General features: G+C 33.5%; 2 protein-coding genes and 1 pseudogene across 3 annotated transcripts; 2 read left to right on the top strand and 1 right to left on the bottom strand.

Moving 5' to 3' along the window:
* Nucleotides 1–3,899, bottom strand: LOC146958179 (NAC domain-containing protein 17-like). Its single transcript, XM_085739752.1, has 5 exons — nucleotides 3,306–3,899; nucleotides 2,165–2,442; nucleotides 1,756–2,046; nucleotides 816–1,392; nucleotides 1–495 (listed from the first exon to the last, which is right to left on the bottom strand). Exons 1-5 carry the CDS (start codon nucleotides 3,499–3,501, stop codon nucleotides 122–124), a joined length of 1,716 nt encoding a protein of 571 aa, XP_085595878.1. The 5' UTR covers nucleotides 3,502–3,899; the 3' UTR covers nucleotides 1–121.
* Nucleotides 3,900–10,713: 6,814 nt separating this feature from the next.
* LOC146958180 (very-long-chain aldehyde decarbonylase GL1-9-like) lies at nucleotides 10,714–14,414 on the top strand. The gene is made up of 3 exons (XM_085739756.1): nucleotides 10,714–10,836; nucleotides 11,129–11,492; nucleotides 13,617–14,414. The coding sequence occupies exons 2-3, from the start codon at nucleotides 11,268–11,270 to the stop codon at nucleotides 14,157–14,159; spliced, it is 768 nt and encodes a 255-aa protein (XP_085595882.1). The 5' UTR covers nucleotides 10,714–10,836; nucleotides 11,129–11,267; the 3' UTR covers nucleotides 14,160–14,414.
* Nucleotides 14,415–17,276: 2,862 nt separating this feature from the next.
* On the top strand, nucleotides 17,277–24,210 carry LOC146958181 (F-box/kelch-repeat protein At3g23880-like; annotated as a pseudogene). The gene is made up of 3 exons (XR_015024585.1): nucleotides 17,277–18,384; nucleotides 22,869–22,956; nucleotides 24,151–24,210. The product of XR_015024585.1 is annotated as an F-box/kelch-repeat protein At3g23880-like (transcript).
* The last annotated feature ends 1,325 nt before the right edge of the window (nucleotides 24,211–25,535 follow it).

Below are 25,535 nucleotides of genomic sequence, written 5' to 3' on the forward strand. Positions count from 1 at the left end.
TTTACAACAAATAAAATATTTTTATTTTTAGATTATGTTAGAAGAGTACTGCCTTTCATTTAATTCTGAAGAGATCTCAGACAAAATATATCTATAGCAGCAAAACTTTGGATTTACATATTCAAGGGGAGACGCACCTCCCTAATAGTCTTAAATTTCCAATAGAAACCCACAAGAAAGCACATAAAGCAATAAGAATCGGGAAGAAAAGGAATGAGACCCCCTTTCTGCCTGCTCTCTTCATAGTTGCAGTGTCATTATTACCTGCAGCAATGTTGTTGTCGGTGGGCTTGATCTTCACCCTGCTGAAGCTAGACATTCGATTCAAAGCCCGATTTACCAAGGGATTTTCAGCAGCTGATGCAGGAGTGGTAGGTATTGAATCAACAAAGGCCCACAGAGCTGAGGAGAATCTACTTGTTTTAACATCTTCTACAGTGCTTCTTTGATTTTCAGTGCTTTCAGTAGGAAAGCCGACAGAGTCACACACAACACCTAAACATGACCAAAAACTATGACAAATTAGGGATAGCCTATGACATTTTCTAAGCAGAAGAGCCACTTGAAATTGGCTCAAAAACAGAAATATAATGTCGTAAGTTTTAGTTTTAATTTCTAAAGCTCTCTAAACATCACAAAATTTAAACTCCATAAAGGTTTCTGCCACGCGCAAGTTGGCGTGTCAACCAGGAGCAGTAAACTGTGACGAGCTCAGCAGAAATGAGATGGGAAGCTTGAATCTCCATCCAAATCGAAGAAAGTAAAATCATTATTTGCCAGTTGAGCAACATTGTAGCTTGTGCCAATGACTATACCTGGATTTGTTAGAGAGAAAGAACCATCATAACCTTCAGCTGGACTGCGGGTGTTTCTTTCAACATGCATCCAGAATTCATCAACAGTTTGATTTGCGTCTTCTGGATTGGACAACAACTGGTAACTCTGATTTTCAATATTGCTGCCAGTGCTATTCATATATGCATGTGAAACTGTTTCTTCGTTAATAGACCCCAGGCCACAAAGAAACATCTCTGCATCTTGGTAAGGATCAAATTCACTCAACACATCTTCAAACTGGAGGTTCTCAATGAGATCGTTGTTAAGCTTATCTGTATTTGAAAATGTAGATTCGGTATCAATGAGATCATTAATTTCCAAGAAGCCTTCCTCGTAAAAGACAAGCTCCTCCCCGCTTTGAATGTTCGGAGTGGAAGTGACCTCAGGTGCTTCAGAAATACACAAGTGAGAATCAACTGATTGATGATTGAAGTCAAAGCTGGGCTGCGCATCATAAAGCTGACTGCTAGATTGCTGTTTTTCACTTGGATCAGGGAATATCATGGCCTCATAGAATTGATCCATGACCATATTTCGTGTTTCTTCATCAGCAACCTATATTATTCATGGAAAAATGTCTGTCAGCGGTTATTTAGAAAATATGAGAGAAGACCAATAGAAGGAAAACAAGAGAGAAGAACAATACTACAATCAGGTTTTCACATATTTTAACTAAACAAGAAAAACTACAACCACCAAAACCCTTATAAAAAGCTGCAAAGTTTTTTTTTTTGTCAAATGGGTATCAATTTATGAACATTGAGATCAAAACTACAAAAACAGGAAATAAAAACAGATGATTACATACATGGTACTGATTCAAGTTCCTCCCCCTACCCGCAACAACAAAAAAGGAATAAAGGCATAACTAAATTTATAAGAATTTTAGAAAAAAAATACTCCAGGCAGATCACACACCTGAGGAAAGTCAACATAACCATTCACATGTTGCTGGTCAAGGACAGGCTCAACATCAAGCATCCCTTTAATGATTTCATCAATTTCATCATCAAACAACGGCTGCAGCTGATGCTGATCAATAACATTGTCAACAGCAGCCTCTGGAACCTCCCGGTCAACTGAATTTACATTAAAATCTACAACATCGTCATCTGCCCATTCTTCTTCTTTAAATGGTGCACCATACTGTTCACCGTTCTTAGGACCCGGTCCACTTTTCTTGAAAACCTTGTAAAGTGCATAATAGTCCTGATAATGAATTTATATCAAAATTTGACAGTCAGTAAATAAATAATACTATTTTAGTAATCAAAACAACCAACAGAAACAATAATTTTAAATCAAAATAGTCAGTTGAAGGTAATACCTTAACATCACGGCATGTCTTAAGCTCATCTTCATCCATGGTGTACTCATGCATAACCCAATCAGTTCGCTCACCACTAGGAGCTCTGCCAAGATAGAAAACAAGTGTCTTTTTCACTCCAACTGACCGAGAATTGTATATCACATTTCGATCTTTTCCAGTAGCTTTCCAGTAGCCATGTCTAGTTGCTCGACTAGACCTTCCACCGTTAGGATACTTCCTATCTCTATGACAGAAAAAGAACCATTGCCTGTCTCCAGTTTTCAGGAAAGATTGTTCTGCAGAATAATACAAGCAAGTAAGCAATCAAACCAAAAGAAATGAAGAAGGGTAAGTTTTATCAATCAAATTGAAACGATACTACAATCATATAGCATAGATCATTAGAACTCCAAAAACCCATTATTTTAAGGAAATAAATTCAAAAGATCGCAATTAACCATATTTACCAACATATACAAGCAGATCATCACATGACACGAATTTGAGAACCAAAAATATCTACGGACCTATCATGCACTGAAGGAAACTTCAATTCATCTAAAATATCCACTGACCATATCAACCAAGAGATCTCAACATACCCCAAAAAATAGATAAAGCTGACAGTGTCAATGAACCCCACAAAGGGGAGGGGAACTGGTGATCAGTCTTACATCTAGGTCAAAGCTAAAATAAAAAGAAACTCGTACAAACAGATTCGCGGTACCACCCATCGAATAAACACCAATTATAAGTCATAACATGAATCACTCAGATCGACAAAACAAAAGAACCCAAATAACACACAAAAACCTTATCGAAACAAATGGAAGTCAACTCTTGAGGCTCTAACCTGAAAAACACATCCAAAATATCAAATAAGCATAGGTCATATCCTGAATTGCTAAGTACTGTACATAATATTCACAACAAGGAGATCTAAACATTCATACCCAAATCAACACCTTATAACCATTAAACAAAACCAAAAACATGAACATAACCAACAAACAAAACCAAAAACATTAATATAACCAACAAACAAAACCAAAAATCATAAACATAACCAACAAAAAAAAACTAGGTCAACAAAATGACAATCACCAATCGGAAAAACATAAAAGGTACTGAAATAAGAGTGAAGAGCAAAATCAAATACCAGGTAAATCCTCAGGATCCCACTTGTACACATCAGTTTCCTTGATAACGTTGAACTTCAACTTCTTCCCACAAATCTTCCTTTTCAGATAATACATCACCAACTCCTCATCTGTTGGATGAAAGCGAAAACCTGGCATCGACGACATCACCTCACTGAAACAATCAGCAGAAGCAGATTCCGAAACCGCACCCATCTCGATCAGAAGACAAAAATAACAACCCTCGATTACCCAGAACCAAAAACCGAAACTTTTTCGATCAAAACCAAAAACCCACAACAATATTGACTGATTCAAGCCTTAGATAGTTGGAATTGACGATCGAATTGTAGAATCAAAAAATAGAAACCCTAATTAAAAAATCAAATTTCTCACCCCAAAAGAGATAACAAAACAAAAAAATCAAGCTTTTTGAATAAATAAGTGGTGTAACAAAAAACCCACAACAAAATAATAGGATCGAACCTCTGGGTACGAGGATTCGAGGATTAGGTTGTTGTGAAACAAAAAAAAAAAAACCCAAAATATCGAGAGAGAAAATGGATGAAAAATAACAGAGTATGAAGGTTATTGTAAGGTGAAAGGTTTAGGATAGTGTTATGGTCAAAGAAGGAAGCTAAGGTAAGTGGTTGGAAGGTTCCTACAAAATGAGGAAGAATGATTCAGTGCCTTTGAGTGAGGTAGTGACTAGTGAGTTTGTGAGCTTGTTGGTGATTGCGTAGGCTTCAAGCTTTTGGATCATAGGTTTTGGAGGGTGATTAAGGGGTAGTGGTTTGAGAAATATGGGTTACATGTGAGGTTTGGCGTATGTGATTGGAGTATTTTTGTGTGTATGTGTGAACACTACTTTTTCTTCGGATCCCACATTTTCATTATTTGTGGGTATGAATTTTGGATACAATAAGTATAATTTAAGAAAGAAATATTAAAAATATACAATTTTGATATGGTAACAAAATTTTGTAAAAATCTTAGATAGATGCAAAATATTTATAACCAACTAGACAATGATAATTGTGATGATAGAAATAGTTGTGAAGCTTCTCTTTGATTGCAAGGAATATGGTTTTTTCAATAAAGATGTGTTCGATTATGTAATGTTTGTGTATCTCAAATGTATTCAATTGTTTATAAAAGAAATTAAAATATATCTTGGATGATATTTGAGAGCATAGTATAAGTATCAATATTCAACATGAATATGTCATCCACTTTAGAGTGTCTGTGTAGGGGTGGAATTTATATGAATTTGAATTTAGATTGATCGAAACAATTAATTAAGCTATTAACAAATCCTTGAGATTGTTGTTAATATTGTCTTGTTGTGTCAGATTATGCCACACAAAAAAAATTATGCCACGAAGACAACAATGTAGCATCAAGCTCATCATTTTGATTCGGTTATGTCTAGTGTAAATGTTAATCTCTCTCCCTTTTACAGTTAAATTTAATAATAGCTACTCCATTTCATAGTTTTCAGACTCGGCTCGGTCATCGACTCGCGGGGGTACTGGGTCACTGGGTCAATGGTCGAACCACTGGGTCGTTGGTCGAACCGCATGACTGAACCGGAACCACTCGGATGACTCGGTTAGATAAATCGGTCCTTAGATTAAATTTATATAGTTATTTAACCGGATTAACACGGATTAACTCGGATTGAATCGGTGACTCGGTCACTTTAAAAACTAAAATAATGACCCCTGTAAAATAAGATAAAAACTATCCAACAATAATAATTTCATAGGCTAATTGCTCAAATTCAAAACATAGTCATAACTCAAAATACATCTTGGTAGTAAAAATCCAAATAGATCCCAAAAAAGTATGATTCCAATTCCAACATAAATTCAAGTAAGCAGAGATTGCCCCAGTTATAAAAATCCAAAAAGATCCCAAAAAATCATAATTCCAACACAAGTATTATCATCAATAACATTTAATTCCAAGGAGTCAAGATTGATTGAGCAAAACGACGTCGTTTCAGACTTTCAGTTAAGCAAAAAAAAAAAAAAAGCAAAAAACCGGTCTGACCCATGACTCGGCCGAGTCACCGGTTTTTACCGGTTTTGACCGAGTTTGACCGAGTTAACTGCATGGCCGATCCAAATGTTGGCTCGAACCGGCTTACCCACCGGTTCACGGTCCGACCGGTCGGTCCGAGCCGAGTCTGAAAACTATGCTCCATTTGCTCTTTCTAAAACATACACATGCATCAAGCATTGCATCTTCAAGATGTAATGTGATGTGTAAGTTGCACAAAGAACAAAATTAGTATATATTATTAAATTTGACGGTGAAAGAAAAAGTAATTAAAATTAACTAAAAAGTTAGAGGAGTCAAATCAAGATTATGGATACTTACATTGTTGTTTTCATGATACAATAATTAGATAAAAATAGACAGTATAAACAACCAAAACATGTTCTACAAATTGATCAAAAAACCATCGTGGAACATACACAAATTATGGCATAAATAAATGGATGATAAGCATACTTATAAAGAGAAAAGTATCATTGAAAACAAAAGGTCGAAATAAAAGACATTAGGGTTAAAAAAACCAATTGAAAGAGGAAAACCATGATTGTGACGGGATATGTGATCGCCGCCAACAAGATGTTGGGAGAGAGTCGACAATGGTGATATGTTGGACGAAGGGAGGAAACAACAACTAGAAACCAACATGAAGGGACTGACTAGCACACACGTCACAACAACGGTTGCGACTACATCGCCTTTGGGGATTCCTTCTCTGCTTCTCTTTCAATTTTGCTATTGTTTTTGTTGGTGATTTTTTTATATTTAAAATATGGTGATTAATAGTTTTTTGAACGTGTTTTGGTTGAAGAGGAAGTTAAGGTTGATTGTTGGGTTGCAAAATGGGGTGTTCGTATTTATACTCACACTAAGGTTAAGGTCTTTGTTGGGTGAGGAGATGCCAAAATTTGTTGTGGCGAGGATCAACAACAAATCGTACCTCTCTGTTGCATGAAAGGACTCTGGAGGTGGTGCCAAAATTGTAAGGATTTAGATTCCAAAAAAATGAAGAAAATCGTACTTCCAACATGTGGTCTTTAGAGCTCAAAATGGAAAAATGAAAAAGCAAATGAAAAGAAAAGTTGAAATGATACTCAAGAAAAAAATACACATAGAATTTGTGTTGTTTTCTTTTACATATTTTGCCAATTTGGTGAAATGGTGGAATAAAACTATGTGGTGATTTGTTTTTATTTTTGTTGTTGTATTTTTATTTTATCATATTATATAATGTTTTTTTAGAAGTATTTATTAAAAGAAACTTGGAATCTTCTCAAAACTAGAATAAAACCAAGATGTGTGAGTATAATTATAATTAGAGTTTAGGATTAAAGATGACATAACAAATTTTACTTATAGTATAAGATAAGATAAGATGAGTAGTCGGTAAAGTGAAGGAAAAAAAAAATCAAAGATTGATATTTTGACCACTTAGATTTATTATGTATATACATGTAACGTTAATTATTAATCTATTAACATGAATTTTTAAGTCTCCTTTAGTACATTTTGTATTATAGGGACTTATTTTGTGTTTATGATAATTTTCTTAGCTTTTTAATTTTTTTTTTATAATTTTCATTTTTGTCTTAAAAGTAATTTTTGTTTGTTGGGAATTGTCTTAAAAGTAAATTGTTCACGTAAATTTTGTTTGTCATGTTCAAATTGACACGCAATGTATAGACAAAATGAAATTATAAAATTATCATATACGCAGTTTTGTGTAAAAGAAAAAAATGTTCACCCCTAAAAAATTGTTCGCGTGATTAACTCATATGATAAAATAAACTGAGATTTATTAATATTTTCGTTCGACTATTTTAAATTGGCTCGTATGATAATGGTTTTAGTGGTTTCCAACTTTCCATATACATTTGAAAATAGAAAAGTGCCCCTCAAAGAAATAAACACTTGAGAAGTGGATCTACATCCTTTGGATCTAAAGATTAGATAGTTGCTTTGATAGTTTGGAAGGTCATAATTTGTCACCTTTGTATAGAAGTAAATGGTCATGGTGATTTGTCGCGTGAGGCTTAACTCACTTAGTAAGGGATAATATATAATATATGTAGGGGTCAGGTTCAAACCCCGATGATTTTCTATCTTCTTTAGGATGGATCATAATTACGTTCTATTTGACATTATGTGAGAACTTTCATGTATATTTACCACGGTCAAGAAATGCTTATCTTTTGTTTTTATAGATAAATCTAATAAAGGTTGAAAAACTTTCTTCCCTTATTTGAAAAGTTAAACTATGTAATTGGTGAGGAGATTCCTTAAAAAAAATGTTAAGAAGATATACATTTTACTAGGTTAGAATTTATTTTATAATGTGAATAAGTAGAATGTCTACAATTCGAACTCCGATTTCTATATATAACAATAAATTATTTTTGTCAATTGAGTTATGCTCACGGAGACCAAAGAGATATACATTCGTTGTAAATATATCAAACTTTATTTTTTTTCCCTTTTAAAATTTTCTTTAAACAATGGTTTTTTCAAATATTTTCTTTAAAGAATATTTTTAAATAATTCATAATTAATTCTTTCCTTGACCGAAAATTCTAATTTTATATGGAAAGTCGTATTTTATATGAGTAAATAAATAATTTTATATATATGTGTGTGTGTGTGTGTGTGTGTTAGAAAATCTAAAAAAAATGTGATGTATGTTATAGAAAAATTACAAATCTACCCTTGCAAGAAAGCTATATGTATTAAAATTCATCTTGGCCTGTTAAAAAAAAAATTCTATACAACTTAAGTTAATATTTATTTTCTTGTAGTTTTAATAAAAAAATTAAAATATTGTAATTTTTTTACTTTTTATATTATATAAATTGCATATTTACTCTTGTGTAAAAACCATACATATTTTAAAAAATTAATTATCAATGTTTTTACAATATCTTTGCTGGTTCTAACCCAACTCATACTCATGATAGAAATTATAACTAACAGGGCATTATAGGATAATTTAAGGATTAACTTATCATATCCTGATGATGTGGCATCAAACACTCGATTGAGATAAGATATGATAGAGTTATCTTATCTTATATCTTATCCTGACCACCAAACGAGCAGTCTAGAATTTCGTATCAAAACCTCGTTTATCCAAGATTCGACATCAGCTATTGCTTTCTTTACGTGTTTCATTCGAATTTTTGATTTATTCGTAGTTATGTTTATAATATTATAAGAATCTCTTTAATTTCTTTAACAAAACACGAATTAAATATGAATTTTATGTTTTTTGCGGTTAAAAATTCTTATTTAGTTCATCTTTTGTTAAAAAATTATAATTGTTTTAAGTGAGATTTTTATAATATTTTAATTTTTTTACGAAATTCAACTATTATATGAATTTAAAAAGTAATTTTTTGTTTATTATAGTAATCAAAGAAAATAGTTTTTAAATGACAAACCCAATTCATCGCGGTTACAATACTACACACAACTAGATTTTTTTTTACAACATTACCGGATTCATCAAAGAAACATGCGGCTTTATTTTGCTTTGTGTAATGGAGTATCTGGAAACAAATAAACAACAAAGTGTGAAACAAGGTAATTGATGCTCAAGTTTATGTTGTTGAGAAAGCAAAAGCTACACTTTCTGATTGACAAGATGCATGTAGGATATGTAATACATCTTGTGCACAACCGCGACAAGAAGGAAATATTAAATGGATCAATGCAACTGATGAAAGATTTAAATGCTATATTGATGTTTTTTTCTCTCAGCTTTCTAATAGAATGGAAATATGAATTTGTATATGAGATGATACATGATTTATCAATACATGAACTTTTTCTCCCAGCTGTCTAATAGAATGGAAATATGAGTTTGTATAAGGGATGACACATGATCTATCAATATATGAACTTTTGTTTTGGCAAAAACAATTTACTCCAGCCTACGAGGTACACGTTGACGAAACTCTTGGACTGTTACTAGCTTTAGAATGAGTTTATCAATTACACTTGAGACATATCGATTTTAAGATTGTTGCCAAAAAAAATTATGAACAATTTTTCATCTGCACATCATAATGCTACAAAGTTTGCAATAGTTATTCATAATTGTAAAACTATCTTTGAACAATATTATATCAACTCCAATGTTGAGTTTGTGAGGAGATAAACAAACGAGACAACTCATAAATTAACTAATGCAACCACATTCTCAGTTAGTTTTTAAATTTTAGTAGAAATATGATATTGCATCAAACACATTTTAAGTAATGAAACGCAATAGCTTTCCTTGTATAAAAAAATTAAGGAATACCGAAGAGTAAACTTGTGAAATGTGATGCGTTTTTTCTTTTCGAATTTTAGTTTGGAAAATAAGAGTGATATTTTCTTACATGCAATATACGATAAACATAATGATATTACAACTATAATTACAATATAACTTTATAAAAAATACAATAAATATCTAGAAAAAAATACAATAATTGTTAAAAAAATACAATAATTAAAATATGAAAAAATTAAAAGATAAATTTGTATTATTTCCGCAACATTAAAAAAATAGAAAATACTAGAACCAAAATGAAAATAGTAAAAAGGGTTAAATATGTTTTTGCTTCCTATAAATATACTAACTTTTCGTTTTAGCCCCTAAAAATTTCCTTCAACTTTTAGTCCATATAAAATTTTCAATCACTATTTTTAAGTAAATTTATTTATTTTTTAATGAAATTTTGCAAAAAAGTATATAATATTGTAAAAATTACAAAAAAAAAATAGAATTTTTTAACAATGCATAAATTAAATATGAATTTTTTACCGCCAAAAATATAAAAATTCATATTTAATTCATGTTTTAGAAATTTTTTTTAATTATTTTTGGGAGAGATCCTTATAATATTATATATTTTTCTACAAATTTTTATTCAAAAATATGAATTCTACATATGAATTTAATTTAAAGGAGGGACCAAAAGTGAAGATAAATAATTTTTGGAGGAGTAAAAGTTGAAGAATTGTTTTAGAGGGACTAAAAATAAAAGTTGAAATATTTATAGGGACCAAAAATATATTTAACTTTGGTAAAAAGTTAGAAAATACTATGGACAATAGAATATTTGAACGGTAGTGATTGAAGGAGATTGTGACCCTAATGACGATCTTACAACACGTGTCCTTCACAATTTCCTACGAAGAAACAAAAAAATGACATGGATGAGGTGCCAAAAAGAAAACATTTCAATCATTTTCTTGTCTCCCAAACACGTTTGAGGGAGAAAGAAAGAAGGTTCACGGGAGTGTGTAATAGTTTAGGGCAAAAAAAACCCAATTACCCAATAATTCAATTTTGATATAAAAATTCAAACTTTTGAAGATTTTTGGAATCTCACAACTGTCACCACTGTTTATCCATTTGCCCCAGCTAGATCTGATCCACAATTCATTCTACTTTTTCCTACCTCAAAAAGGGTTTCTCATTCTTCAAATCGTTTTTCATCATCTGGGGTAAGCTATTTTACCATATTCTCTTCTGGGTTTCTTCTACACTGTTGTAAAGTTTCATGTTTAACAGTTTAAGTATGTTTTAATGTCTGGTTTACGAGAATTTTGTGAAAGTTTCAAAATTTGAAGTTTTTAGGTTGTGGGAACTATGTGGTTGGTCCTTTTTTGATTTTGTTTCTTTTGGGTTTTTCCGAAGTTTAAGAATTATGTAGTTGTGTTTGTTCTTTTTCAGTTATTTTTCTTTCTTAGTATGTGTGACCAACAGCCTTAATGATTTTGATTTTTTCCTTTTCAGGGTTTTGAAGGAACTTGTTGAAGCTGAGATCTTTAGCTGTAATGCAGCTTTGACTTGCTGCTTTTGATTTTTTGGGTTGGGTTGGGTTGGGTTGTTTTAGCATAAAATTGAGGTGTTTCCACTTTTTTAAACTTATATAATGGTTTTCTGGGAAGGATATGTGAGTGATGAAGTGATGGGGACTTTTGCTCCTATTGTGGTTTATTGGATATATGCTGGATTTTATCAATTGCTTCCTTCTTTAGATAACTACCGGTTGCATACTACGAGAGATGAAGAAAAGAAGAATTTGGTGCCCTTTAAAGCAGTTGTGAAAGGTGTTTTGCTTCAGCAGCTTGTTCAGGCAATTGTTGCACTCATCTTGGTAAGTCATTCTACATGTGTTAATCTCTATTCTCCAGTAATAATAGTTGTTCACACTTCACATTTGTAGTTAATAGAGTTTATAGTTGAAAATCTTATTATGTTTTGTAGTTAAGTTAAAAGCACTTTTAGTTATAAGCATTATGTGTTGCTTGATAACTTTTGTGCACGTTATGAAATTGTTTTTCTGTCTCTATTTAGAAAAGATGATAGAAAGTAGAAACTAGACTTAGATGGTAGAGAGAAGACTTGGATTATGTAGTAAGGAGAGTAGATCAGACGAAGGGGAGTCAAATCACAAGAGGTAGGGAAAGACCTGGAAAAACTATAAGAGAAACTATTTAGAAGGATCTAGAGATTAATGAGTTGGAGAAAGACATGGTTTTTGATTCTCATGTAGCCAACCCCGCTTAGTGGGATAAGGCTTGGTTGTTGTTGTCTCTATTTAGTTGGTTTTCCCCAATTCTTGGTGTTGCTTTACTGTACGCTTACACCCAAATTGAGAGCTAAGAGTAGTAGATAAGAGGCTCTGTGACTCTTCTAACTGTATGGCGCAGAGTGATTTATAATTCATCAGGGATTTTGGTTTTAGTTGCTTTCTCATGTTTTGACGGACACAATGTTTTGGGTGTACTCTGTTAAAGCTAAACGGATTTATTAACATACTGTTAAGAATTCAGTTATAGTCATTTCCCACACTATGTAATAGTTTGATTCATCTGCCTCCCAAGTCCCAACAATAAACTTGTACCAAAATTCAATATAACCCGTTTTCCATTTGCATAACTCCAAGTTGGAACTCTATTTTATGCATCCATTCCCCTGAAGTTATGTTCACTTTAGGCTAAATTTTGACCTGAATTTATTTATATACCACTATTTTGTCAATGATAAAAAAGAATATTACTATTAGGAGTTGGGAGGCAAGATAGGAAACTCTTCTTAAATGGTAGAAGCATGCCAAAATGGCTTCAATTAGAACAGACCTGTCCAATCTCTTTGCATATAATAAATTCCCTTGAAACAACCATTTTAGTAGAGCTCCAAAGATAAGTCATTTTAGTACAATTGTCAAATATTAACAGGTGTAGAGGGATAAACATTTTTAATATCATAGTACTGCAACACTACCATAAAGTATGGGAATTCAGCGTGTTTTTGAACTTGGTACTCAGATATTCAGTATTAAAGTAAACATGGTTTGTTGAGCCATAGTACTCTTCTTTTTATGTTTAGTTAATGCTGGATTCCGTGGTTATCCTTGAACTTTGTTGGAAATGAAACGTTTTATATTTGAATTGAAACCAACCAGTGCGACATGATCTCTTGACCAACAAGTTGTCTTTTTACAAAACATGTCATGTAAACAGGATATTGATCCAGTCCAGTGAACAAGGTCGATCTATTATTTATTAAAATTTAAATTTTAAATGCACCCTGAATTTCCCTCTAGATATAATTCAGAAGTCCTGGATTTTTGTCGCCTGTGTGTTAAGCAGTTGTCAATCTATATCTGTGTCAGTTGAGGTGATAGCATTTCATTGTTATTTAAAACGCGAAACTGTGTTTGGTCACAGAAGTTAGTTATATACCTGACCTTTTCCAATTAAGAGGCACAACCTAGTGAATTGAAAATCATAAGAGCAGTTATATTAATAGTCCTGGTTACTGCTTCTAGCACTGAATTGAACACTTTGATGTTTTCAAAAGCTGCAAGAAATTTACTGCTGTCATGTTATAAACCAATTAATTTCCTGTAGATATATTCTCTTGCTGTAGTCGAATGACTAACAATATGCTGTTAGTAGTAGACAGTTTATTTAATTATTCTTTTTTTTTTTTGAAGGGAAAGGGATTTAATTATTCTTATTATGATTACTATTATTATTATTATTAAATAAATACTAATGGCATGTGTTTGAGGGGAAAGGGAGGGAATTCAGTTTTATGTCTGGTTGGTTGGGAGAGACTAGGCTCTCTAATTCCAAGAGGTTGGGTTATTGTATTTCTTCTTGTTCTTGTAACCAACTCTGCAGAATGTTATTCTCAGAGTGTTGTTGATTATAATATAAGCTTTGGTTGTTGTTGATAACATATCTAACATGTGCTTGGTACAATTCTGCAGTTGACGACAACATCAAATGCATCAGGGGTTACAGTGCAGCCTTCTATCACTAAGCAAATTATTCAGATCATTATTGCAATGTTTGTGATGGATACATGGCAGTACTTTGTGCATCGGTACATGCATCAGAACAAGTTTTTATACCGCCATATCCACTCCCAGCATCATAGACTGGTTGTTCCTTATGCAATAGGAGCCCTTTACAATCACCCTATTGAGGGTCTTCTACTTGACACTGTTGGTGGAGCCATCTCGTTTCTTGTTTCAGGGATGACTGCGAGAACAGCCGTTATATTCTTCTGCTTTGCTGTTGTGAAAACTGTTGACGACCACTGTGGTCTGTGGTTACCCGGCAATATCTTCCATTTATTTTTCCAGAATAACACTGCGTATCATGACATTCATCATCAACTACAAGGGCTGAAATACAATTATTCTCAGCCGTTCTTCCCCATATGGGATAAAATTCTTGGGACACACATGCCTTTCAATCTTGTAAAGCGAGCCGAAGGGGGTTTTGAGGCAAGGCCTGCAAAGGACTAGTTAAATGTAATTGTTATGGCAAATTTTTTCGATGGAACCAGAGGCTTAACTGCGGACATTTTTCGAGTTGATTGGAGCTTGTAGGGGTTTTATTGGTGGCTTGGCAATGTTTTTAGATCATCATCTTTGTTACAGTAGGTTTCGCCAACCCACCTTGTGTAGCATAACAATGATGTGGTGGTTAAATGAGTGAGATTTTCATTATTATGATGTACTTACAAAACATTTTTTAAGGTGTAAGTTTTTTTTTGACAAGTTTTTTTAAGGTGTAAGTTATCAAGTTTTTAGCTGCTGTATTTGTTATTTCTATTACAACTTTAAGTTCGAGCGTGGATTACTTTACAGTACCATGCATTAGAAACTTTAGCCCTAATCTGAAACTATTTGAGTGGATTGAAAATGACTTCAATCAATTACATTTGAATAGTTTTATTTATTTACTTTTTGAGAATTTGAGTATGTATTATATCATATTTATGTGTATTAATAAGCTTAAATTATTGAAAATATTAACAAATTTTTATTTGAATTCTAAGTACAAAGTATAACATTAATTTAATTCAAAATACGAAGTATAATATAATAATAATAAATAATAGGCCAAATACATCGTGGGTTTTTAAGTTTAATGTTTCTATTGGATTAGTCCTTTTTAGTTTTCAGTCCTTTGCGTAGGAAAAATGAACACCTTAATCCTTTAATTTGTTTTGTAACTGATGGATCCCTTTTTTCATCCAATTTTGATGTAGAATGTTTACATGACCATTTGACATTGAGGTAAAAGATTGAAAAAAGTGTTTATGAAACCAAACATGATCATTTACATATATTGTTTCTCAATTAAATCATAATTTTATAGATAAATATTTAATCAAAAACATTATAAAATCAAGTAATTGATCGTTCTTGTTTCAAACTAAGATTGAATAATACACCTATAAATCATAGTTTTTAGAACAATGGATTTAGACCTACCAACTTGCATATATTTTGACTTTAAGATTAGGTGTACCCTTTTACTAACATAAATGACCAATTTAAAACTAAAAAAACGAAAAAGACTGATATGATAGAGACGTTAACTAGGTCGGTCTAATTTGTTACGGTCCGTTTAATTATCAATTATTGTTGAACAAGTTAATTAGCCTTATGTATTTTGGGTAGTTTTTTTTGGTGGTGTCCAAGGTTCAAACCCTTGTTGAACAAGTTAATTAGCCTTATGTATTTTGGGTATTTTTTTTTGAGTAAATAGCCAAAGACCCCCCCGAAATTGCAAGGTTCATCAATTACCCCTCTGTTGTTAACGAAACATCAATTACCCCCCTGAAATTGTTAAACGTTAGTCAATTACCCCCTCCGTTAATTTCCTCCATCCAACATGCTGATGTGGCAGTTAACTGCCCACGTGATACTGCCACATGGTCAGAAAAGGCATGTCACGTCAGAGGGGGGTAATTGACTATATTTTTTAATTTTTTTTTGAAAAAAATCTGATTTTTTTTGAAAAAAAACTGATTTTTTTTGAAAAAAATCTGATTTTTTTTTCCTTTTCAAAATCAACATTTGTGCCACCCACGGACCTTGCAAATATCCCCCTGAAATTTAACATTAATGTGCAAATACCCCCCTGAAATTTAACATTAATGTGCAAATACCCCCTTAAATTTAAAATTTATGTAGCAAATACCCCATAAAATTTATAATTTATATGCAAATATTCTCTCCAAAGTTAAAACTTATATGTAAGTTACACCTTGAATCATAAAACTTTGATGGTAAAGTAAAACTTATTCATAATATATAATTTACTATATCTCTAATTACAATAAAAAAGACAAAAATCACAACTTTAAAATAAAACAAACATGTTTGTTTTATTGTTACACATTAGAGAAACAAGCAGCTATTGTTTCCACAAAGCCTACTAGCCGCCACCAAAATAAAAGGAGCTGCATTTTCATCATGTATTAGAGTTTAGAATTATAATTAAAAGCATACTACTAAGCAACACATAATTCCTCATCAGCATGTTGAGTGTCCACAACATAGTTATGGCCACTTGTTGAGTGTCCATTCCCTCCCAATTGGGCTCCATGAACCATCTTCAATCTTCATGCACACTTTCTCCCCAATGATTGCACAGTAAACGTTGTGCTTGGCCTCCAGAATCCTAATAGGTGATCTGTTATGATCCACATGTCAGTTTTATTTTAAAGTTGTGATTTTTTTTTTTATATTAGAGATATAGTAAATTATAGATTATGAATAAGTTTTAATTTACCATCAAAGTTTTATGATTCAAGGTGTAATTTGCATATAAGTTTTAAGTTTGGAGAGGATATAAGCATATAAGTTATAAATTTTATGGGGTATTTGCTACATAAATTTTAAATTTGAGGGGGTATTTGCACATTAATGTTAAATTTCAGGGGGTATTTGCACATTAATGTTAAATTTCAGGGGGATATTTGCAAGGTCCGTGGGTGGCACAAATGTTGATTTTGAAAAGAACTAAAAAATCAGATTTTTTTCAAAAAAAAATCAGATTTTTTTTTTCAAAAAAAAATCAGATTTTTTTCAAAAAAAAAATTAAAAAATATAGTCAATTACCCCCCTCTGACGTGGCATGCCTTTTCTGACCATGTGGCAGTGCCACGTGGGCAGTTAACTGCCACATCAGCATGTTGGATGGAGGAAATTAACGGAGGGGGGTAATTGACTAACGTTTAACAATTTCAGGGGGTAATTGATGTTTCGTTAACTACATGGGGTAATTGATGAACCTTGCAATTTCGGGGGGTCTTTGACTATTTACTCATTTTTTTTTTGGTTGGTGGTGTCCAAGGTTTGAACCTTGGACCTTGCATATATTATGACCTTGCATATATTATGCATTGTCCTTACCAACTGAGCTAAGTTCACGGGAACATATTTTAGGTAGTTTAAGATGTCTACAAAATATTGAAAAGTTAACGGGAAATGTTAATGAGGTTAATGATCAATATTTATAAAAATACGTGTATTTTTTTTTTTTTGGTCAGGAAAAATATGTAATGCATTAAAAATTGAAATATTAATAATTGTTTATTTTAAAATGTTGAGAAAAGTTAATTAACCTTTATAGGAGAAAGTGAAGGCCAATTGTTGGAATGCACTGGTCAGATCTTTCGACATGCCGCATCTTCACCACTCTCAAAACTCCCAGCGGCTGCCTGTTTTGCCGGAAGAGCTCATCGTCGAGATCCTTTTGAGGCTTCCGGTGAGATCCCTTCTCCAATTTAAGTGTGTTTGCAAATCATGGAAAACCCTAATCTCTGATTCCCAATTCGCAAACGATGTCCACGATTGTTCTTTAACGATGGAGCCCACGAAATCGTAGCATACCCAGTGATGTCATTGTTCGAAAACCCATCAACTCCTGTTATACCACTCGTTAGCTTCGGAATGGAATCGTATCATATTCTTGGTTCATGCAATGGTTTGCTTTGTTTGTATCATATTCATACGCTTCAATGCAAATTATTGAATCCTTTTATCCAATTGAAATCCCAAGTATCTCCAACCATTGTATCAGATTTTGAGATTATCATACATCATGGTTTTGGTTATGATCAAGTGAACCACAAGTATAAGCTGCTGTTTGTTGTGCGAGATGTGGTGTTTTGGGATGTTGAACCTATGATTAGAATTTACACCTTTGGTGAAAATTCTTGGAAAACTCTTCCAAATTTCCCGTGTCTTCCTCATAGGGGTTTAGGGATATATGTGAGTGGCACTTTGAATTGGATAGTTGCTAAAGATGGTGTCAATTCTAATCAATGTGTGATTATTTCCTTTGATCTTGAGAAAGAGACTTACGGGGAAGTGTTGCTACCTCAACACGATGATGCTCACAATGTACGCTATTCTGGATTGTATGTGTTGAGTAACTGCCTTTCTGTGTGTTTTGATCATTCTAAGGAAAGTCATTGGATTGTATGGATGATGAAAGAGTATGGAGTTGCTAAGTCATGGACTAAATTGTTTATCATCCCTCACGAGAAGTTCAAGTTTAGGCATCTTTTTGTTGACCCGTTGTTCATTTCAGAAAATGGTGTTGTTTTGCCGAGAGTCATCAATTTCGTACTTTCCAAACTTGTCCTGTATAACTTATCTAATGGTGGGATGGATCATCTTCGGATTTTGGGCAAGAATGGTCGGGATTTACATATTTACCATGCTCAGGATATATGTTGTTAATCGAACAAGAAAACAGTTGCAGGAAATGAACAAGACAAAGGAGAAATAACTGCTTTCATTCATATAATTTGTCTGATAAAAAACAAAACAGAACACACACTATGTTTTACATAGTTTGACAATACTAAAAACTTCCAATAACTACCACAATACAACACAATTAATTAAAGAAAACTGAACAGCAGTTACTAAAATAAAATAACCAACACATAATACATAAAAGTCTTCACATCAGCAGTCATAAGCATGATATTTTACACTCCTCCTTGCTTTAGGAGCTGCAAACACCAAGCTTTGATCTCATATCTTCAAACTTGATAGTTGATAAGGGCTTTGTTAAGATATCAACATTTTGCTCTTCTGTTTTGCAATAAACAAGAGTAATGACACCATCCTTCTGCACTTCCCTCAAGAAAAACAATTTGATGTTGAAATGCTTGGTTTTTCTGTGAAAAACTGGATTATGAGAAATAGCTATTGCAGCTTGATTATCAACAAAGATCTCAGTGGCTTCTTTGTGGTCAAGATGAAGGTCACTCAATATCTTTCTCAGCCACATAGCTTGATTAACAGCAGCCGTTGCAGCAATAAACTCCGCTTCAGCAGTTGATTGAGCCACTGTTTCTTGTTTTTTCGAACTCCAAGAGAAAACACTAGAACCAAGTGTGAAACAATAGCCAGAAGTGCTTTTCATATCATCAGCAGAACCTCCCCAATCGCTGTCTGAAAAACCAATCAGCTTGAATTCATTGCTTTTGGTAAATTTAATGCCAAAATCACATGTTCCTTTCACATATCTAAGCACCCTCTTTGCTGCCTTGAGATGACATTCACTTGCACAATGCATAAACCGAGACAAAATGCTTACCGCATTCAAAATATCAGGCCGTGTGGCTGTCAGATACATCAAACAACCGATCAGACTTCTAAAATATGCTTGATCAATCTTTTCAGTTCCATCTTCTTTGCAAAGCTTCTCTTTTGAATTCATTGGAGTGCTCATTTCTCTGCACTCTTCAAGGTTAAACTTTTTCAAAATTTCTTTTGCGTATTTCTTTTGACAAATGAAAATTTCATCCTTGCTTTGCTTGATTTCCATTCCAAGAAAATAAGTCATTAATCCAAGATCTGTCATCTCAAATTCCTTCATCATTTCCAATTTAAATTCATCAATCAATGTTGCATTATTTCCTGTCACCAAAATATCATCAACATAGAGAGAAACAACAAGAATATCAACCTCATTGTGTTTGATGTAAAGGGTAGACTCAGACAAGCTTTTCACAAAGCCCAAAGTCAGCAGATGATTATCAATTCTGCTGTACCAAGCTCTTGGTGCCTGCTTCAATCCATAAAGATCCTTCTTAAGAAGATAAACCTTGTCTTCTTCCCCTTTCTTCATAAAGCCTTCAGGCTGTTCAACATAAATTTCTTCTTGCAAGAAACCATTTAAAAAAGCTGATTTAACATCCAACTGGTATACTTTCCAACCCTTTTGGGCTGCAACATCAAGTAGCATCCTGATGGTGTCTAGCCTGGCCACTGGCGCAAATGTATCAAAGTAGTCCACTCCAAAAATCTGAGCATAACCTTTAACAACTAGCCTTGCCTTGAACTTGTTGACAGAGCCATCGGCATTGAGCTTAGTTTTGAAAACCCACTTGACGCCAATGACTTTCCTATCTTGAGGTCTGTCAACAAGCTGCCATGTATTATTTTTCTCAATCATGTGCAACTCCTCCTCCATTGCAACCATCCAATTTTTATCAAGTTTTGCTTCTTCAAAACCAGCAGGCTCACAAACAACAATGTTGCATCTTTGATAAACATCAGAAAGTAATCTTGTTCCCCTGACAGGAACGTCATCTACCATTTCATTTTCCCAATCTTCAATGTTCTCATCAATCTGGAGTTTTGGATTTTTAGAAATTACCTCCATCTCCTTTGTGTCATCCCAGTTCCACTCTTCATCTTCCATAAAATGCACATCTCTACTTACAATAATTTTACCATTTTGTGGCTGGAAAATTTTATAAGCTTTTTCAACGGAGCTGTAGCCAATAAAAATGCCTGGTAGAGCTCTTTTGTCTAGTTTATCTCTCTTGATTTGCGGAACATGAGTAAAGCACAAACATCCAAATATTTTAAGGAAATTCAGGGAGGGTTTATAACCATACCAAGCCTCAAATGGCGTCTTATCCTTTACTGCTCTTGTAGGAAGCCTATTTTGCAAATAAACAGCAGTGTTTGCCGATTCCGCCCAAAATTGCTTTGGCAAGTTCTTCTCATGCAACATACATCGGGTCATCTCCAATATAAATCTGTTTCTTCTTTCACTAACTCCATTTTGTTGTGGAGTGTATGGAACAGTCAACTGATGATGAATGCCAGCGTCATCACAGAATCGATCAAATGCTTCAGAAGTATACTCTTTGCAATTGTCTGATCTGAGAGCTTGAATTTTACAACCACTTTCATTCTCCACTCTTGCTTTGAATTTCCAAAATACTTGTGCTACCTCTGACTTGTGCTTCAGAAAGAAGATCCAACACATACAAGTAAAATCATCAATGAATATAGCATAATAAAGACTACCATTCAAAGAAGATGTTCTTTGTGGGCCTGCAATGTCAGTATGAATTAATTGCAACTTCTTTGTTGCTCTCCAAGTTGTCTTTGGAAATGGTTTCGTGCTTTGCTTTCCAAACTGACAAGCCTTGCAATTTGAAATATGGTCATCAAGTTCTGGAATGTCATTTGCCATCTCCTTGGATTTCAACTGCAGCAGACCTTGATGATGATAATGTCCGAGCCTTTTGTGCCATAAGTCTGTGTCATTTTCTTTCATTTGAAAAGCAATTTGCTCCTCCTCCAATGGATTTAGAGCAAAACTTTTTCCTCTCATTTTTACTTTGAAAATGTCTTTGCCATCACTATCTTTAATCAAGCAGCTTTTATTTTCAAACAACACTTTATAACCTCTTTCAATTAATTGCCCAACACTTAACAAATTCTGATCAATTTCAGGGACGTACAACACATCAGAAATTAACTTTGTACCTGAATAGGTTGAGATTGCTATTGTTCCTTTTCCTTTCACAGCAATGTAATTGCCATTTCAACCCAAACTTTTGTTGAGTTTGCATTGCTTAGTTCCCTGAATAAATCTTTGTTATGTGTCATGTGGTTGGTATAACCACTATCAATCAGCCAATTCTCACTTGATTCGATGCTAGAGAAACATGTTGCAACGAATAAGTGATCCTCCTCTTCCTCTTGATCAACAACCTTTGCCTCATCATTATGTTGTTGATTCCTATTTTTACAAATAACAACTTCATGTCCCATTTGATTACACTTGGTACACTTAGCATCATGTCTTCTCCAACATCTAAAGGGTGGATGGCCTTTCTTTCCACAATGTTGACATGGAGGATAAGATTTTCTTCGATTTACATTTTTTTCTGTTGCATTGGCTGATGTTGATCCCACATTATCCTGCTTGGCTGTTAATGCTCCTTCAAGTGTTGTTTCCTCTCTCACCAATCTTCTCTGTTCATGTGCCTTTAATGCATTAAGCAATTCTGCCAAAGAAATTTTTGAGAAATCTTTGGTATTCTCCAAAGTAGTGATGGTTGCTTCATATCTTTCGGGTACCGTTACAAGAATTTTTTCAACAATTCTTGAGTCAGAGAATTCTGATCCCAAAAGTCTCACATTGTTTGCAATGTTGAGAAGTTTGTCAGAGTAATCTTGAATCGTCTCAGAATCCTTCATTCTTTGAAGTTCGAATTCCCGGATCAGGTTCAGGACTTGGATGCCTTTAATTCTTTCATCACCTTCACATTCTTTCTTGAGATAATCCCATATCTCCTTTGCTGATTTCAAGGACATGATTCTTGTGAAAATAGTGGTTGAGACAGCAGCAAACAAGCAGGCCTTTGCCTTTGCCTTCTTTGTCTTTTTTTCCTTTTGCATTTTTATTTGTGCCATGGTGGGATTGTTTGGAAGTACAGGAATTTCATAATCTTCTTCCACTGCTTCCCACAAATCCAAAGCTTCCAAATATGCCTCCATACGCACTGCCCAAAGTTGGTAGTTACTTCCGTCGAACACCGTCGGAGCGATGCCGGAGAGACTTGCTTCGGTTTCCATGACGTTAAACTCACACAGATCCCTTAGAATAGGGCTCTGATACCAATTGTTGTTAATTGAACAAGAAAACAGTTGCAGGAAATGAACAAGACAAAGGAGAAATAACTGCTTTCATTCATATAATTTGTCTCATAAAAAACAAAACAGAACACACACTATGTTTTACATAGTTTGACAATACTAAAAACTTCCAATAACTACCACAATACAACACAATTAATTAAAGAAAACTGAACAGCAGTTACTAAAATAAAATAACCAACACGTAATACATAAAAGTCTTCACATCAGCAGTCCTAAGCATGATATTTAACAATATACATAGCGAGAATGGTCGGGATATACATATTCACCATGTTCGGGATATATATATTCACCATGAGAGTCTAGTATCACAACAGTGGTAAATCATATCTTATATTGTTTTTTCACTAACATTGACGGTTGAATTGAAGTCAATGAATTCAATTAATGTTTGTTGTGATTTTATTTTTATTTTATTTAGAAAGTATGTTTATGATATTCGCTGTGCTTTTATTTTACGCAGAAAAAGTAGACTGGCAATTTGCATCTATACTTGCAAGAATACTTTGTTTGTCTAGATAGGCTTCACAATCTATGCATGCTTAACGATCTGAGAATTACTCTTCTCCCATCAGTTTTTGCTCATTCCCGCCCTGCGTGAGTTAACTCAAGCTGAAAAATACACATGCGTGAGTTAATTCACACTTGGCTATTTGACGAAAATGAGCAAAAACAGATGGGAGAAGAGCAATTATCTAACGATCTAGGCATGTCTTTCTCATTAAAATTACATATTATCAACATCACAATCAATTTGTTTGGAAAATTAAGTCTTCGCACCTGTAATCACATTGACAATGGATGATGTGTTTGACATAATAAGTATCACATAATTCTTTCTTTTTCAACAGGTTGATAATATTTAGTGGTTAAAGGATATCTAGATAAAGAATGATATTTGGGGCCTTGCCCTAGATAAGTTTTCATTGGTATCAATTTTAATATTAGCTATGTGAGCTCCTAAACAATGCTCAACGATATTCTGGAGGAGAGATCTACCAAGTGATCCTCAACTATGTAGCTAAGTTAATAATGACATGCTAGATAGTAGATTTGCTTTGACCTTGTAGCGGAAGAATACATTGGATCTGTGGTGTTACTTTTTGCTTTGTTTTTGCCTTTGATGCTGGTTTTACTTGTTGCCTCTGTCCACCGTCATTGTGTTCTTTGTTGCCTTCCCCTCTTCCTTCTTTGACCCAGGATCATGTCGTCCCCCGCCTTCTCCTTCCCCTTCTACTTCGTTTGACGACCACACCTTCTCCTTCTTTTTCCAACGCATTCTCCTTCGCCATCTTCCATAGTTACTATGTCATCTGTGTCCACTCACATGTGTTCTCCTTCATCACTTGTTCTTTATTTTGTTGTTTTAATTTTTCATGATTTGGCAAGTTTTTTGCTTGATTTGTCTTTGTTCAATATTTTTTTTTTTGTCTTGATTTTGCTATTTCTTCACTGTTTAGTTTGAACAAACCTCCGACTTATTATTTTTCTTAATTTATTGTTGTTTCTACAGGTAATTTAAAGTTGAGACCAATGACAAATCAAAGTAGTATAGGAAATGCTCCTTTACAATCAGGGGCGGCTCCATGTTGGTGCAATGTGGAGCTATAGCTCCACATGCTTTTTCCTTTTTATTTTTTATTTTTTTTTATAATAGATAAAACGCAGTAGCAGAATACTGAACTTTTACGGTGTGTTTCATGCTTGAGTCTCGCAAAGGCATTTGCAATTTTTGATGTGAACAAATTATTGAGGATGATTGAGTTTTATTCAAATGATTTTATAGATGTGCCGAAAGTGGCGTTACACACTCAACTTAAGAATTATGTTACAGATTTTCGATCTGACCCAAAATTTGCTAAGGAGAAAGGGCTTTCAGATCTTTGTGCAAAACTTGTGGAAACAAATAAGTGCAACACATTTGCTATGATTTATAAACTTTTGAAGTTGGCTTTGCTCTTGCCGGTAGCAACTGCAAGTGTTGAACGTTTTTTTTCAAATATGAAAGTTGTGAAGAGTAACCTATGTAACAAAATGGGTGATCAGTGGTTAAATGACCGTCTTGTAACTTATATATAGAAAGAGATGTTCTTTTAACAGTTAGCAATGATGTCATTTTAACTCATTTTCAACAAATCGATAGAAGAAGATGATGTCATTTTAGCTCATTTTCAACAAATGGATATAAGACGATTTTCATTGTAATGTATTGTATCAAACAATATTATTTCTTATTTTTAATATAGTTTGCATTATTGTTTCTTTGAAATTTTAACTCCACATGTACCTAAAGTCTGGATCCGCCCCTGTTTACAATTAACTTATCTATGCAAGGAGAAGGACATCAAACTACATGACACCACTCATGAAGGATTTAAAAGCAAGCCACACGACGATAGTTCATCGCCACCACTAGTGCCTTGCTAAGCTTCTAAAAAATTTACTTTATATTCTTAGTGAAGATATTATGTTTAAGTTAATTTCATGTTTGATAGTTGATTTGATACTTGAAGTGATTATCAAAGTGGTAGAAGCAGTTGAGGGAAATGTTATAAAATTGCAATTTTGTTAAGTTATTTTTGTTTTAATAACTTGGTTAACGCGGCGAAGTGCTTGTATAGTTTGATTATGCACTCTGGTTGATGATGAGTAAAAAGGACGTGTAAAAAGGAAAATAGGGAGCAGTAGATTATAATAGAGAAGTTATAACAGTGTGATGATACTGAAAATGATCCTTTGAGAGTTGAAAAGTCAAGAATTAAATCATTCTAAATTGTTGATGCTGTATGAAACAAAAAAGAAAATAATAGTAATCCCCAAAGATGTTTAGGTTGAAGCATTCCAGGTGACACTGTTCTGTTGAATCATCATTCCAACATCAACAAGAAAACAACAAAT

This window comes from Medicago sativa, chromosome 1, assembly GCF_051527215.1.
Source record: "Medicago sativa cultivar Bolivia chromosome 1, Bolivia_mono, whole genome shotgun sequence".
Taxonomy (NCBI): Eukaryota; Viridiplantae; Streptophyta; class Magnoliopsida; order Fabales; family Fabaceae; genus Medicago; species Medicago sativa.

What these genes read in the sequence shown, in the direction of transcription:
- LOC146958179 (XM_085739752.1), bottom strand. Translation starts at nt 3,501, where the DNA reads ATGGGTGCGGTTTCGGAATCTGCTTCTGCTGATTGTTTCAGTGAGGTG. An exon ending in AGACATGCCGTGATGTTAAG is followed by an intron (nt 2,047 to 2,164) that starts GTATTACCTTCA and finishes ATTCATTATCAG; the next exon opens with GACTATTATGCACTTTACAA. An exon ending in GTTATGTTGACTTTCCTCAG is followed by an intron (nt 1,393 to 1,755) that starts GTGTGTGATCTG and finishes TGAATAATATAG; the next exon opens with GTTGCTGATGAAGAAACACG.
- LOC146958180 (XM_085739756.1), top strand. Translation starts at nt 11,268, where the DNA reads ATGGTTTTCTGGGAAGGATATGTGAGTGATGAAGTGATGGGGACTTTT. An exon ending in CAATTGTTGCACTCATCTTG is followed by an intron (nt 11,493 to 13,616) that starts GTAAGTCATTCT and finishes ACAATTCTGCAG; the next exon opens with TTGACGACAACATCAAATGC.